General features: G+C 36.0%; 1 protein-coding gene across 1 annotated transcript in view; it reads right to left on the bottom strand.

Moving 5' to 3' along the window:
- Positions 1–17,532, bottom strand: part of LOC102587911 (uncharacterized) — a 45,723-nt gene that overhangs the window by 6,817 nt on the left and 21,374 nt on the right. Inside the window, exons 4-21 of the mRNA XM_006347788.2 lie at positions 17,310–17,355; positions 17,132–17,196; positions 16,520–16,862; positions 14,874–14,940; positions 14,635–14,788; positions 13,418–13,585; positions 13,148–13,258; positions 11,583–11,792; positions 10,750–10,851; positions 9,602–9,832; positions 9,151–9,225; positions 8,905–8,985; positions 6,705–6,890; positions 6,448–6,603; positions 6,069–6,161; positions 5,699–5,770; positions 4,940–5,057; positions 4,120–4,298 (exon numbers count right to left, since the gene is read on the bottom strand). Of these exons, the coding sequence (XP_006347850.2) occupies positions 4,120–4,298; positions 4,940–5,057; positions 5,699–5,770; positions 6,069–6,161; positions 6,448–6,603; positions 6,705–6,890; positions 8,905–8,985; positions 9,151–9,225; positions 9,602–9,832; positions 10,750–10,851; positions 11,583–11,792; positions 13,148–13,258; positions 13,418–13,585; positions 14,635–14,788; positions 14,874–14,940; positions 16,520–16,862; positions 17,132–17,196; positions 17,310–17,355 (2,457 nt within the window). The remainder of the gene's footprint in view (positions 1–4,119; positions 4,299–4,939; positions 5,058–5,698; positions 5,771–6,068; positions 6,162–6,447; positions 6,604–6,704; positions 6,891–8,904; positions 8,986–9,150; positions 9,226–9,601; positions 9,833–10,749; positions 10,852–11,582; positions 11,793–13,147; positions 13,259–13,417; positions 13,586–14,634; positions 14,789–14,873; positions 14,941–16,519; positions 16,863–17,131; positions 17,197–17,309; positions 17,356–17,532) is intronic.

The raw sequence follows: 17,532 nt of genomic DNA on the forward strand, positions 1-17,532 counted from the left end.
ATATTAAGTATGTATATTAATAAAATATATGTATATAATTCATCGGTTCGGTTCGGTTATTTCTTCAGTTTTTTTCGAATAAAACCATAACCAAACCAAATACTATCGGTTTTCAAAAATCTAAAACCAAACCAAACCAAACCCAAATAAAATCAATTTGATTTTATCGGTTTGATTTGATTTTTCGATTTGAATCGGTTTTTATCCAAACCGTGAACACCCCTAATTACAAGAATCATCCAAGAGTGCGCTTATCCTAAAACTCTCGTGGAACAGTTTAATGCTTATTACAATCTTGTCTTAGATCAAAGCAACTGAATTAACAATTTTGCCTTTTCAATCTTAACTCTATGCTTAAATACTTGGTATATATTTTGAGATGTTAATAGAATTAAGTAAGTTTCTTCGGGTGCCACACATCCAACACGTAAAAGTTTCTCCCATTATGTTATTTAACATGGATCACCTGTGATGATAACTACATTGCTTAGTGTCCCACATTGGTTGTGGGACGTGGAATTGGTATCCTTATGTGGTCTTTCAGCAATCTAGCTTTTGTGATTGAGTTAGGCTCAAGGTCCATTTCTTCTCATGGTACTAGAGTCATGCCCATCCCTGTTAGTGTGTACTAATGTTGGGGCCCCCATATTATGTTGTCCACACTCAACTCCAATTAGCAAGCCTTGACATGTGAGGGGGTGTTAAGTGTCATACATCGGTTGAGAGATGGGTGGTTCATCTCATTTTATGGTCTTCGGAAGAACTAGCTTTTGGGATTGAGTTAGGCCCAAAGTCCATCTCTTTACGCACACCTTCCTCTCTTTTTTGGGGGTCATAAGCAAATTACAATTCTCAACATCCAAAATATAGTACTAATTGACTTTCTTCTTCATCCTTTCCCATATAGTTTGTGGGCATAGGAAACATACACATCTAATTTCCAAATATTATTTCTTACTGCATGAAATTACTAATCTGTAGAATTCAAATTAAAGATTTTGAGAAAATACATTTCAACTTTTACGAAGAGCACCGTAGAGCACAGCAGGAATTATGGATAAATCGCCATTTTAGGGCTGAATTTGGGGTCCACACTTCAAAAATATCTTATGAGAAAAAATATAAGCCCAGCGATATTTACATTGATATCAAAATAAGGATTTTTTTGGTTAAAATTACAAACAAAGTAATATAATTTGTCATGTTAATAAGATCAAATAAGTTCTGATTATCATATATATATATATATATAAGAGAACCTTAGGCCCGCCTACGTGGCACCACCACAAACAAGAATTCCCTTTTAATTTATTTATTTACAAAAATACCCTTCCCATTTCATGAAGAGTTCTGACTTTTATGAAGAGTTGCGACTTTTATGAAGAGTTGCGACTTTTATGAAGAGTTGCGACTTTTATGAAGAGTTGCGACTTTTATGAAGAGTTGCGACTTTTATGAAGAGTTGCGACTTTTATGAAGAGTTGCGACTTTTATGAAGAGTTGCGACTTTTATGAAGAGTTGCGACTTTTATGAAGAGTTGCGACTTTTATGAAGAGTTGCGACTTTTATGAAGAGTTGCGACTTTTATGAAGAGTTGCGACTTTTATGAAGAGTTGCGACTTTTATGAAGAGTTGCGACTTTTATGAAGAGTTGCGACTTTTATGAAGAGTTGCGACTTTTATGAAGAGTTGCGACTTTTATGAAGAGTTGCGACTTTTATGAAGAGTTGCGACTTTTATGAAGAGTTGCGACTTTTATGAAAAGTTCTGTCTTTTATGAAGAGTTGTGACTTTTATGAAAGGTTATGACCTTTCCGAAGCGTTGCAACTTTTCCAAATAGTTGTAACCTTTCCGATAAGGCACAATTAACATTTGTTCACACTGCCCTTTGTTGTCTATAAATAGAGGGAAATTCCTCTCATTTTCAAACAACGAAAATTCTGAACCTCTTCTCCTTCTTCTTCACAATTAAATATAAATATTTATTTATGTACTTTGCTCCTGTTGAGTGGCTCACTGACACCATTGCTTATGTTACAGATCCTGATATGTATTTTTACAGTCATTAGTTTATGCTTATGTTATTAAGGATAAATGATAAGATGTAATAATTTTCATTTTCCTTTACATTATGAATGTTTGTTGCTAATCTTGTATGTAAGATAATATAGTGTTTTAGTTTTAATGACTGATAGGTTTTAAGTATTATTTTATAAATTCCATGATGTTAAATTCCCGCGCAAAGCGCGGGTCATTTTACTAGTATCAATATAATTATGCACTAAAAGTATCTAGTATTAAATTAATTTTACTTTTGTATAAAAGAATATTCATAAAATTGACTTTATATTTCTTCCTAGAGCGAAAATGTTAATGCACACATGTAGAAGAATATACAATTAAAATTACTTGGTATTCCATGAAAATTCTAGCATGGGCTCTTGCCAATATTATTAAGACTGATCCTCTCACATCACCACTCAGGTCCCACTTCCATACACAACTGATGTCTCTTGAGCTATCATTTTAACTCTCAATTAGACATGGAAGAAGATGCTATATCTCACTGAAATATTTTAATGAAGATATATATATTTTCAATGTTGTTTCATGGCAGAAAACAAAGCTACCGAATGTAGCAACAGAAAGCTACAATATTTCCAGTTTTCAGTATTGTCATCAAAAGATTGTGAGAGGAGAAAGGATTTTTTGGGGATGAAGTTTTTATTGAGGGAGAAAAAAAACATTTGATACTGAAGCAGTAAGAGCTTCTTGATATGTGGGGTGGTGATTGACTACGATATGTATCAATTTGCTGCTAGCGGCCAGTAGATTCCAACATTAAACTTCAGAAAGCTTTTCAATATAAGCCTCCACTCCTATGGATCAATGGCTCAGAAGAGGAATCTATCTTCAAGTATATTTCGCATCAAAGCAGGGGAAGAAGGGTGATAGATAACAAATCGTCTAGTTTCACGTAACTTATGCCACCAGCAGCTTAACAAGTTCAAGCAGCATATAGACTATGATGACAAGTTAAATTATACCTTGAGAAATTACCCAAAGGCAGGTTTTCCCATGACATAGAGGGATACAGCTTTCCCTAGTTCTTTTAGAATTCTTCATTTGGACTCCTTTGTTTAAATGACAAGTGTTCTTTCTGATAGGGTAAAGTTTCAGCAAAAATAGCCCCAAGACGACGCTGTTGCCATTACAAGGCTCAGTACTTGTTTTATTTTTACATCACATTTTTAGAGTTCTTCAGATGATGAGTGTAAATTAATCCACTCATAATAAAAGTATTTCGGAAAGAAGTACTGAACTAAGCTAGAAACATAATCAATTAGAGAAGATATCTAAACTGAAAAAACAGCAGTTCTTATACAAAAGAAATTAGTCAGAATGGTATAATATACTAACTGCCCAAACTCCAATTGCCTGCCTATACAGTACTTGCCAAATGTTAATTTTTGAAAGACTTTAGCAGCAAATATCATTCAAAATTATAGAACTTCTCTACTATCTTTTTTATTTATGACAAGGGAAACCCGCAGCCGCTACCCTTTGGGTGTGCACAAGGTAAAACCCCGGCTCCTATGCAATAACCCGCAAACCACATAGGAGAGGTAGTAACCCACACTAGGCAAGCTCGGTGCGACGAGCTCGACCCCGAAGGCAAACCCCTTGCTTTCGCTGGCAAGGGATTTTGAACTTGAGACCTCCAACATGGAAGTCCCAAGCCCAAACCACTGGGCCACCCCGAAGGGTACTTCTCTACTATCTTTTCAAATTCTTGATTAGTTTTCCCATTCAACGGCCCTCTCAAATTTAACATATGATGTAAGGTGACACTATAAACCCTCAATTTTTTTTCACACCTCACAGGTAATACTATGAAGTAGAGCATCTAAAGTCCAGCTTCAAGCTAATGAAACTAGCCAGAGGCCAGACCCATGATGTTCCAATCAAACCAGTGCAGAGAAATGCACCCTTTAGATTCAATAATTAAGGGGAACGTGAAAAATACGAGAGCAAATGATTAACAGCTGGAGAACAAATGATTAACAGCTTGAGATGTTATCATACATAAAAAGAGGGAAAGTAGAAGTTAACTAACATGAAGGCTATTCAACTGCACACAAAGCGTTGATGTTGCCGCTACGTCAATTTCAACAGACTTCAAGACATCTGGTATCCTTGTATCCTTCAACTCCTTCTTTACAAATGCCTTAATTCCACTTTCCCTTGAGTATCTCGTCAAAATAGGCACAGGTGGAACAATATCTTCCTTATTAGCTGCATGCAAATGGTAGCAAGTTCACCATGAAATATATAGGTTCAATTTAGCAGCAAACAGTTCTGCAGAAACAAATGCAAGATATGCAAATGCAAAAAGATGAGCAGAGAAGTAGAAGAATACAAATAATTTACACGGTACAACTTTTCGTTGCCATAAAAAGAGAGCCACTAAATAAAAGCTTCAAAGCTATTTGAAAATTCAACATGCTAAATTCTGTCAATGGGAAACTGGGATGGCGATGAAGGCTCGTCAAATGGGTACATTGGCAATTCATCCATATCATTTGCAAGAAAAGAGTGAAATAATAAAACTAGGATATCCAATTATTGGTCACTCGGACAGAATATTTACAGTTCCAGTGGGAAGGATAACTTTGAAATTATGCTGTAAAGAGGTACCCTGCCCTTCCTACGGTGAAGGGTTTTGTATACTGCAGAAAACAGATTCTGATCTAATAGTTCCTCCATCCATTACATTGATGTCATTCATCAAACCATAGTGCAAGACACAAAATGAACCAGGAGACAATTAAGCTAATAAACTGCAACAACAGGCATGTAAAATTTCAGTATGAAGGATTCTTCACTGTGAGAAAAAAAAGGAAATCTTTAAGATTGTGCAGAAAGAAACTATATACCAATCTTATCTAAAACGGTCTTTGCATATACTTGAAATGCATTATCAATGCCGCGAAAGAGGCTACCCAGTTCTCCTGGCCTCATTGGAACTTCCAGAGCAAAGAACTGATTGACCGTCTGCAGTGACAAAATTGTTCAACTCATTACAAAATGTGGTATCGTATAAAAGCATTTGTAAACCACTGTCGGCATAACAGAATCAACAATGATAAAAGCAGAATGTTCAAAATCTGAGCCACAATTTAAAGTTCACTTCCTCTTTCTATTTTATTTCCCACCCACCCCACACCCCATGGGTAGGGAACTGGAGCTTTAGAAGCTTGTGAATCTTCAAGTGTATATGTTCCAAAAGCTAAGTATTTTTTCACTTAAGTTTCATGCACCAAAAGTAAAAGAAGCTAGGCTGCTATAGATAACATGGACAGGAAGAACACACAAACTTCATCTTGCAGCTGAGAGTAGTTTGTGATCAAACTTAGCTCTCAAGCACAAAAGCCTAGAATTTAGATTTGGCTTTTTTAGTGTAGCATTATGATTTCATAGGTTACTAATTTAAAGTCCAGTTCTCCCGCTGTACATAAAACAAATCAATAAAGAAATAACTTCCCTTGTTGCTGACAAATTATCACAACTCTTCTTCCATATTACTGTAATTCCATTACGAAACACAATAAACTTATGCCGCGGAAACTGAATAAACTGATTCCAGAAAACAGAGAAAAATAACTATGCAAAAGAACAGAGTATGATTTGTGAACCTCTTCCACAATCCTGTAGACTTCAACAATTGAACTTCCATGCCTTTGTTGAGGTGAAACCGGTACCCACCGCTGGAAAACCATAAAAGGGTAATTAACTTCATATGCTAAAAGACTGGTCTTCGGTTAGAAGGAGGATTTCAATTTACTCTTATTATCATAACCGTGAATATTGAAACCAGGAGATGCCTCATTTAACTTTATTTATATATATAAAAAAGGAGATAAGACATGAGATAGAATTTTTTTAAATGATTAATGACAAATGGCATAGGGAATAGAAGTATAATAACAAAGGAACAGCTAAATAATTGATATAATTGTTAAATGAACTACAATCAATAGATTTAGAAACTCCCTAAGTTATTACCTCCTGCTGAATAGCCCGGTCAACCCAATTCAAAATCCTTGCAAGTTGTGAATTCACCCATCGTAGTACCAATGTCCCAGACACAGTCTCAATCTATACTTAAAACAAGAAAAGGCTAAGAAAAACACCAGATTCACTACGTAAAATATTGAGAATGACACATGGAAACTTTATTAGCAAAACCATCCCGCCACCAACCAATACAAAGGTTCTGAGCAGTTAGAATGCCGAGGTCAGAAGACAATAAATCCAAGAAGCTTAATTTACTGGCTAAACATCTTTCATTTGGAACTACCCCATATAAATTTTGCAAAATTATGTCACCCTAAGTTACTCCATTATAAAAATAAATAAAGAAGCCCAGAAAGATTTTCCTTACCTTGAACAAATTTAACTTTCTACAATAAGCATCTGATGTTCCATCAGCACAAGAAGATGCGATAACTTGCATTATATCATGCTCAAGACTATCAGCAGCAGGAAAGACAGCTATTGTATCCTCGGTCAGATGTTCCGCATTATTAAGGAATGGTCTCTGAATGAATGACATTCACTCAAATCTCCATACCAAACATATTACCATGAATTAATCAAGCTACAACTAGATCTCCAGGAGTTAGATTAATCATTACTTACCAATTTGATACCATAAAGCTTGTGAAGTATGGATGCAGAAACAGCAGCAGCATTTTGATGCCGTTGAGATAAGATAGGCATGTAAATAGTATTATCTCTTTGCAATAGTTTCTTTGTGTGTTCTGCAAGCAGTGCTAAAGGATGTTCATTTGTTGCTTGAGATATTGCCTCAGCATCTTGTATTATCTGCACAAAGCGATTATTCATGACAAACAGAGAATTTCCCTTCATGCCCAATCTAAGAGGAAACACAAAACTGAATAACAACACTCAGAAACTAGCTATGATACACAGGGAACAGATGCTCCCAGCAATCAACATCACACTATTATAAGACGAGAAGTCTACCTCTACCACAATCCAGGGAAAGTTGGTCTACTTCTGTTGTTAAAACCATAGGAAGCAAATCAATCAAATGTAACTTGTAGAAAACAGTCATTTTATGGGAAATATGAAAATACCCTGTCGCTTCCTGTGAGAAGCCTATTTAACACAAATGTAACATAATCTAAGGAGATTCATAACATGTTAGCTGTGAAATAGAAAGTAAGAAGACCTGGGGCAGTGCTCTTGGTCTTTTCTGATCCTGTAATGTTCTCGATTATTTTAGTACACCATTACAGTAAAACCCATTGCATGGCAACGCCTCACTTATGGTGGGAAATGGGGAACATATTCAGTTTTGGAAAGATATTTGACTAGGAGACATTCCTCTAATGAATGCTTTTCCAAGCATTTTCCAGATTGCATCTAATCCAGACTCAACCTTCTCACAGTACAGGGAAGACAATGTGTGGAATCTGATCCTAAGGAGAAATCTTAATGACTGGGAGTTGGAAGAGGATTTTAGCCTGATGGCCACCATTCAGACTAGTGCAATCAACAGACAAAGCAGGGACAAGCTTATCTGGAGATATAGCAGGGGTGGATCCTACTCAGTTAAAGCATGCTACCTTCAACAAAGCTCCAAGAAGACTTTAATTGATCAATGGGCATGGAAATTAATCTGGAGAACTAAGTTGCCACCTAAAGTTATTTGTTTCAGTTGGATTACTCGAAAAGACTCTTGCTTGACTCAGAATAATCTCATGAGGAGGAAATTCCAAATAGTCAACAGATGCTACATGTGCTTGTGCAACTCAGAATCTATTAAATCACCTGTTCCTTCATTGCACAGTTGCAACAGGCCTATGGAACATGTTCTTCTCACTTTTTGGACTCACTTGGGTCATGCCAAGATCATTGAGAGAGGCTTTTGTGTGTTGGAGTTCTTGGGAAGTTGGGAAGTCCATCAAGCACATCTGGTCTTTGGTTCCAGCCTGTATTTTGTGGTGCTTATGGACGGAGAGGAACAAAAGATTTTTTGATGGCACCGCAACTCCCATCTCTACCTTTATAGCAAGATGTTTGATTACTCTTTTTGGTTGGGTTAATCTCTTTCCTGTACTTAGTGTCAATTCTTTCCTGGAATTGATCAGCTCCAATGATCTCTGTTGTTAGCTGTTTAGATAGCTTTTTTTTCCTTTTTGGGAGCTGATATTTCTTTCTTTTGTAATATGTGCATCTGCTTGATGTTTGTTAATGACATTCTCCTTACTTTATCAAAAAAAAAAACCATTGCATGTCAACAAATGAGAAATTTGGATGGACTGTTTAACTGGTCAAAAGACATATTTAAGCCACAATGACATTTATATGTAGCTAAGAAATAGAAAATGAAGATAAAAGAACAGAGAACAGATTTAAAAGAACCACACTTTGCGTACGGATATTCATAGTTAGAGTCCTCTAATATCTGAAGAAATTAATCCAACTGATCGTAGAGTTGCACTTTTTTTTTATAACCGAGAAATCTAACTGTGACCCGCCCTTTGGACCAATCACAGCCTTCTAAACTCGGTGGATAATGGGCCCGCCCAGCTACCCTTCTCCACTTAAATACTGGGCTTCGCTTTGCATGGTGTGGGGCTTGAACCTATGACCTAAGCCACAAATCCTCCCCCTTTTGCCACTCGAGCTAGGCCTTGGAGGCCTGATCGTAGAGTTCCACTTTACAGTTAGGGCCTTCTACAAACTGAAGAAACTAATTTAACTAGTCTTTGAACAAGCACTGCTCCAACATATAGAAATATTTCAACAGCAGTAATTATAGCCCGCAACCAATTTAAGTTTCCTTTTCCAACAAGTAACAATTCTTTACCCTTGTAAATGCATTTTTGATTGAAGATGTCACGTAGAACTCTATCTGCTCTTTATCTGATATTGTTGCAGACTCCATTGCCTACATAAACATCAAAGTCGAATACAATATTATTATTTATAAGTGTCCATGTATGTGAATCTTATGGTTTATAGTGAATGCACAGACAACACATATAACATATGATTCAATTTCCCAGAACAAACTTAAGATAGTTCACCAGAAAAGGTAGGTAGTCAGACATACCGTTTCAGGTTCTTCTAGAAGAAGCCTTCGAACAAGCATAGCAACTGCCACAGTGTTTTCCATCATCACCAACCCCTAAAGCCAATAACATCAACTAGTTTTTAGACACAACTTTCCTGTACTGTTAACTTAAACTAAATAATATCCTAGATGGAATTAATTTCAACAGAAAAGGCAGAAAATTTGAAATATATTTTTGAAACAGAGAAAATTAGAAAATTTGAAATATTGGCAACCATTATTCATGGGAAAGAGTAAATTTGGAAGTTAGTTTTTTAGTTTTAAATTGCTAAACAGAGTTTATAGTACAAGCTCTAAGATGATCAGATAGTACCACAAACAAAATTTTGAAACAGGAAAAGACATGTAAATGTAAGTTAAAACAAATGACTTATCATGCGCACAAGATTTGCCATCGCCTAATCAAAGTAAAACAGAATTGTGCACGAACCTCAGCATAATTGAGATGGTAGTCTCCCAACTGCTTATCAGCCCATTTTGAAATTGGCAACAAGAAAGACTGCAAGAAAGTCAACTCTTGGAATCCCTTCTCCATTTCAACTCTAGAATGCAAACTCTTCAAGTGCATTCTCTCTTGCGGTCCCCTTTGTTCCTTTAATGGTATTTTTTTTAACTGTTCAATGACATATTGCAAGATCCTTTGCTCTCCCGTGATGACAAACTGCAACAACACAAGGTGCATATATCGAAATAGGACAATCATGCACCAACAATAAGCAAAGAGGAATTGATAAAGGGATCAGCTTCAACCAAGTAACCAAATTTGAAATCAGGGTGGGTAACCAAGTAAGAAGAAATTGTTGCAACATGTCAGGAATTTATTTACAAACAGTTAACTAAAGAAGATGGAAGCAATTGCCTAACAGCCGTTTGCTTATTGGGATAAAAAAATTTACTTAAATTTGCAGAAGTTAAATAATGTGGATCGAGGAGAGGATGAGGATTTTATATTCCAGAAAACCAGTTTTCAGTCCATAGTGAAGTTAAGGCAGTTATAAATTATAATTAGACCATAACAGCACATTTGATTCAACAAAGGCCAAATTTCTAAGTTAAATAACACGATGAGAAAGATAGGGCCTGAAGAATAACACTGAATCAAAATACTACTAACATGACTAAAACATAGTCCCAACTATATAAACCTTTTCTATTGTGACCTATTATTTTTTATTTTTTTTGATAACCGAGAAATCCATCTGTGACCCGCCCTTTGGACCAATCACAGTCTTCTAAAACTCGGTGGATAATGGGCCTGCCCCTCTACCCTTCTCCACTTAAATACCGGGCTTTGCTTTGCATGGTCTGGGGCTTGAACCTACACCTAAGCCACAAATCCTCACCTTTTGCCACTTGAGCTAGGCCTTGGGGGCTTCTATTGTGACCTATTATTCACTATGTCTGCATGAATTCCAAGAGATTGTAGGTTTTTCGAGACAACTTCCTTCAATTGATAAAGAAGTAAAATCTAGTCCAAACAGTTGATTTACCATCGGCAGGTTAGTAGTCAAGCAAATGCTAGTAATGTTTTAAGCAACTCTGAATAGAAACCACTATTTTTCTTTTGTCATTTTATACCTGTCGAAATAATACCCAAGCATAGCAAGTGTAGTGGATGGTTTCTGTGATTCCCAAAATACGCCATGTGGACTTAAGAAGCTCCAAAATTTCTTCAACTTCCTGGTTGGGAAAAATGAAGTTCATAATTATTCATTCAAACCTATAAATCGATTTCTAAAGGAATGTACTCACATAACGCTATTCATTGCACTACTGTTCAATATTTTACTATTTTACAAAGAGAACAGGTTATGTTGTTCACATAAAACAACTGGACCTCAATCCCAAGCAAGTATGGGCTCGGCTATATGAATCCTCACTGAACATACCATTCCATTTTAAGCTCCTTAAACCCATATTATTTATAATAATTAAATAATAATAAGCTCTAGCAGTTCTATATATTTTCGAAATGCATAAAAATCTCATATAAGACTAAAGGACTCCTACGAAACACAAGACCTAAATTACTACTAACATGACTAAAACGTAGTCCCAACTATATAAACCTTTTCTATTGTGACCTATTATTCGCTATGTCTGCATGAATTCCAAGAGATTGTAGGTTTTTCAAGACAATTTCCTTCCACGTGATTTTGTGGCTCATGCCCTTTTAACACCTTCACTCATCATGTCCCTCTGTTACAAACACAAGTACACAACATACCAAGACTGTAAATCAAATGACCTTTGAGAATATTACCTTCTTCTTTTAAGAGAAAGGTGACATCCCAAGAGTATTAATTTCTAGTGTACAAGAAATAAGATGGTCATCTTTACCCTGGCACCATAAGGCATAGCAAGAATGGCAAGAATTAGAGAGAATGACATTCAAGTGGGTTTTAACTGACCTCTGTGAGCTTTCCCTCATCTAAAACATCAAAAACACTGAGAAGTAGTTTCTCGTATAACTTGACATTCAGGTGATAACCATCAGCCCAGTGGCATACTTCACCAGTTAAGTCACCTCGAGCTGGCCTTTCTGCCAATGGCAGAGCGATCTCTCTCAAAGATTTTAAACATTCTGTCCGTTGCATCTCTGCTGCAGGAGGAGGAAAAGACTGAAACAAAGAAATAATATTTTTTATGGCATATCATCTGGTATAGAATCACAAAGAACCCTTTCTTGTAACCTTATTTCTCAGGACATGGCTGTTCATAGTATATGGTATCAAAATGTCCTTGGATTGAGAAAAAAAGAAGAAGACGAGAGTGCACATAATAATGATGAAGAGTATCAAACAAGCAAACAAGAACAAACATCAATGATAGCATGTCAATTGAACTAATTCCATGGGTCAATAAGATTTTTTGAAAAGTCCTTTTAAGAGAGTACAAAAGAAGAGACAAGAATAAAAAGAAGTACAAGAAGATAAAACATGTCAATTTCCAAAAAAATAGGCACTTCCTTTTTTTAACCATGAAACCCCCGAGGGCCAGGGACAGACAATTCGAAACTCAATAGCATACCTCCAATCTAAAAGATGAAAACCCTCTTAGAAACTCTATCTTTAATTCTAAGCAATCCTATGATTAGGCATATGATGATCAAACTTCAAAACAGAACTCTCAAGTATATCAAAAATGTATTTAATTTGTTTGAAAGAAGTGGAGTGCATTTGCAGTTTCAATCCATCTATTTAATATTTAACATACTTATTTTCGGCAATAAAATTAGGAAAATGAAATCCGACTAGGATTACCGCAAATTTACATTCATTGCATCGACCTTTAGGCAAATTGGTAAATCATGATTCAATTTGCAATTCCCTTACTGAAAAGAATGATATGTTAAATTGTAATGTTGTTAGTTCATTGTTTATATAGATGTTTATAGGGCCACGTGTTTCTTGTCGTTGTTTGTATAGATGATAGAGGGACATGTGTTTCCTGGCTCTTCCTCTTATATTATAGGAAAATAAAAGAGATCCCTAAACTTAATTAAAGCTGAAGTCATAAAATGCAATTAACCCAAGTCATTTCGGTTTGATTTATTTCTTTGTTTATGAACTAAAAATTCGATTAGAAACTAACTGAACCAACTGAATGCATAATGTTACTCAAAGTTGGAGATGCGGTGTATATTAAAGAATGTGCACTCACTGCCTTCAGATCCTAAGCCCGCCACTCTGAGTTGAAGTTGGAAAAAAGAGTACTGAAGTTCAACTTGAAAAAAATTGTGAAAGTTGAAGATTAATGAGTAGAAATCAGTATTTTCTTGAAATACGCAATCAGACCACTACTTTAAGTCTGAATATTGAATTTCACTATTTTCAAAGAAGTTAAAATATTAAAGTTATTTGGATATTTGCAAGGATGCATGACCAAACTAGAATTGCAAATACGTAAGTTAAGTATTAGAAATAAATCAGAAATTTCTCTTCAGCAAAAGAGGGACAGAGAGAAATGTACACACCTCAGATTCCTCTATCTTAGCTAAAAGAACCCTTAGCTCATTTGCTTTTCGCCCAGATTCCCCAAACCCTACGGCAGGATGATTTATGAGCCCCTCCTCCAACATGTTTAACTGAACTGACAGAAAAAGAATATGTAACAGAAATGTTAAATACATTATCATATGAATTAAGTTGCATAAATAAACAACTTTGCAAAGTTTGTTACAGCAATTACAAAGAGGAGAGGAAAAAATTGAATCATCATATTAAGTGGGAAAGACAGCACTTACTTGTCTCTTTTGCCACTTAAAATACGACTTTTTGTCGGAGAATTCAGTGCGTGAAATACAACATAACAATTCCAGTGGGATTAAGATTGTATCCATCCTTTTACCCACTTTTCCTACCATCGCATTAAGGAGACCAAGTCTTGTCCTGACATCCATGGCCTCAGAAATCTGTACATATTAATCAGGTAAGAACACAGTAAGCATGAAACTGTAAATTCCTATATAACAGAATTTGAACCCACAACCTGCGCCTAACTCACATATCACTAGTTGCTTTCTTACCACTAGACCACAGTCTTGGGGCTATTAGAAGAGTAAACTTCTTATTTGATATTTGTCCACAAATATCACGTGTATTGAGGTTAACACCATATAAATAGGTGTGCTTCCGACCCTTCGGGGTGGCCCAGTGGTTTGGGCTTGGAACTTCCATGTTGGAGGTCTCAAGTTCGAAACCCCTTGCCAGCGAAAGCAAGGGGTTTGCCTTCTGGGTCGAGCTCGTCGCACCAGGCTTGCCTAGTGCCAGTTACCTCTCCTATGTGGTTTGCGAGCTATTGCATAGGAGCGGGGGTTTTACCCTGTGCGCACCCAAAGGATAGCGGCTGCGGGTTTCCCTTGTCATCAAAAAAAATAAATAGGTGGGCTTCCGTATTTGTCATATCATCGGATCTTCAATGTCTCTCTTCCCTCTTTATCTTCTAACATTTTCCTTTGGAAAATTTATCTCTTTTTGTTAGCTATCACTTCTATGATTGAATAATAAATGTTAAGCTAAATTATTATCAAAAACATTGAATCTATAACTCCTTTTTTTCCTGTCCAGCACTAGGAACACTATTTACATTATATACACACTAACTGGCAACTGGTGGAGACTAGCCCCATATACCAAACAAAATACCAACATAACAGCTCAAGGCAACTCTGTACTATGATAGTATATGAACACCTCTTGGCATAACATCTCGACCTTAACTAACAAACTGTAGCCTCATCAGCCTTATGCCCTTTCATTAAGGAGAAAAAATTATTGCTTTTTAAGTTAATTCATTTCCTAAAAGATTTGCAATGAAACAACAGGCAAGCTAACCCAACGTGTTGAGTTAAGGGCAAGAAACTAATAAGATATATATCCCATTACTGGTGTGAATCAAACAACAGAAGCTAGAAGCAATCAGACACCAGACAGAAGGTAACAGTGTCATTCATTTTCCTACCTCCATCTGGACACGCATTGTCTCCAACAAACTGACCAGTCCAGATAAATGTTGTGACTGGGTCATTACATTTTCACTCTTACTACGGCCCAGCTTCCTCATCAATCTAGATTTCTTCTCCTTTTTTTTGTCCTTTGATGGTACAATGAGGCCCCTGTGCATACAAAATGCATATTAAATGCGTTTAATTAATCAGATGGGAGATGTTGCAAGCCAAGAAACATAAAAGTCGGAAATACCCTGAAGCTCCAGCAGCAGCCAGAAGAATCTCATATGCTGTTTCCCGGAGTTCATCATCGCCAATAGCTAGGAAGAAATACAGCCTCAAGTATAAGTATCTCCCATCCATCCACGTAAAAGCAAGAGAAGAATACATTTTGAAAGAAGATAGTGGAATCTACGTGTAACCGACCAGGAAATACTAGAATAGAATATTATATTAAAGTGTTTGCTCATCAAATACTTGCTCCAGTAATCAATCTGAAAGTGCCTATTACGTGCCAACACGTGAATTCAAGGCTTCAAAACATTGTATAAAACCAAAGAATTCAAACATCAAAAGGCAAAAAGAAGCATGGATTTAATATGAAGCTCCAAAACAAACTCTTGCACCCCACATAGGCTGTTTACAAAGTAGAGGTAAAATAAATTAGTTAAATTGATATGATGACCTCACTTCGTTCAAGTTCACATTTAACATTTATCGAGATATTCCCCAAAAACACCTCAAACCAAGGAGGTGTCAAAAATAAGTGAGGATCAAATGACATCAACTTATCACTGGTTTTCGTGCACAAGCACACAACTTAACTTAGCATTTGATTAGGGTTTATGAAGATGAAATAAGCTTCAGAACAAATTGAATATTATTGCTACTAAGTACGAGAGAAGTTATCAGAGAAGAGTAAGAAATACTTGAATGTTCGTTGAAGAAAACATTAGTGGGAACTCTTTATGCTTAAAAAGCATCAAATGAAAAAATTAGGGCCGTTATCAGGAATCAAATTTATATAACTATCTAAGTGATTCTTTTTATAAACATAATCAAGTGAATAGTTATTAGAGGAGAAAATAACAAAGAGCTATAAAAAAATAAATTAAAATTTAAGCATTAAAAAGAGTTGCATCAGAATATCTGAGAATTAATAATCTGACAACTAGTTTTGTTTATGATAGTCAAAGGTCAGAAAAACATTAAACAAGCATCAAGATAGTGCTAACTCTTTCTAATCTAGAAAAAAAAAAAATAGGATTACAGTTTTAAAAAGGTAAATAATGCCTATCAGCTGGAAGAAGTTAGAAAATCCAAAAAATCACACAAGTATGCTGGAGATTAAGATGGATTCTATAAAAAGGGGACGGATATTCTCCCAATGTCAAGCTACTATAGAAGTATGCTATGTTCATGGCCTTGTTGCATTGCTCGAACTGCAATTAACATGGATGAGAATTGAAATCTATTTATCATTAGTATACAACACTTTATAGTATAGTGGTTAAATTCCCTTTAAAAAAATCCATTTATCATTGAGTGAAAATTGTACAGAAATTAGAGCAGTTATATGATACATCTGCATCAATGTTGTTAATAGTTTTCTAGTCATGTGTCAGCATCCTAAGCACAAAGTAACCAGTAGTACAAATATAGCAGAGAAAAATCTCAAAGTACTCTTACTCTCCCGGTTTTTTTTTTTTTTTTAAATGGTAACCATTACTCTCCACATCTTTTATTTTTCTGGTATAACCAGTACTATAAATATATCACATTAGAGCTAAAAGGCAAGCAAATTACAAACTAATACTGCCAAAAAGAAATGGTCACACTTATGATAGCGGAAGTTACAGGTCCACCATACACATATACACCTACGATAAGCATGCTTACCAGTAGCAAATGACGGCAATCCAAGCACAAGATCAGCAGCATCATTGAGAACTCTTCTTGAATACCTTCGACTGTCAACTTCATCTAGATCATCATCGTCATCAAAATCCTCAATGTCGTCAACTGTTAACCCTTGTTGTTGTGTGGAACTGAGAGACTGAGATTTGGATAAACTGGACAGCTCTTCAGATGGTTCAATATCAATTGATTCTGATGTTGAGAGTGTTGGCAAAATTGGTGATAGTGTGGAAATAGGGACAGGCGGGGGTAATCTTCTTGGAGGCAAACCCGATTGTTCAGGATTTGTAGCTAGAAAGAATTCATCAGTTGAACCTGCATTACTCTTAATACAAAAAGGAAACCGTTGAAGAATGAAAATAAACATTGATGTGTATAGAACACATGAAATAATGTTTTGGGATAGGTAAAAGGTGTTGCACAACAACCCCATATGGAAATAATTCTAAGCTGCAATAGATAAACCTCAGGAACTGGAACACTCACAAATAGTAACTATTGAACAGAAATTAATGTATGTGCAATCCCGAACAAGAACATTCATAAATAGTGACCATTGAACAGATAATAATGTATGTGCAAGTCCGAATTTACCATATGAGGGAACAGAGTACTGTCATGATAATCTCTAATAGCTTCAGATAGTTCAAGAAGTCCGCCTACAAAAAAAAAAGACAAAAACAACAAAATCAATCCTGACTTGATGATTGCAAATGCAATCTATCTTAAAGCAAATAAGAAGAGGCTATATTTTGTGGTGGACATTCCCTACCCTTTCTTGCACAATTGAGGACAAAATCAACGCTAACTTGATCAAGATCGACATCCTCCAAGGAAACAGCTCCGGGGGGCATTACCACCTTCTTGATTAAGCTTCCTGAAAGTATGAAATTCAATAGTATCCGCCTATCTCTCCGAAATCTTTGTAGAAGCTCTATAGAGTTCTCCCTGCAAACACAGACAACACATTCAATTGGAGCCACCCACCCACCCAC

Source organism: Solanum tuberosum, unplaced genomic scaffold (genome assembly GCF_000226075.1).
Source record: "Solanum tuberosum cultivar DM 1-3 516 R44 unplaced genomic scaffold, SolTub_3.0 scf00092, whole genome shotgun sequence".
Lineage (NCBI taxonomy): Eukaryota > Viridiplantae > Streptophyta > Magnoliopsida > Solanales > Solanaceae > Solanum > Solanum tuberosum.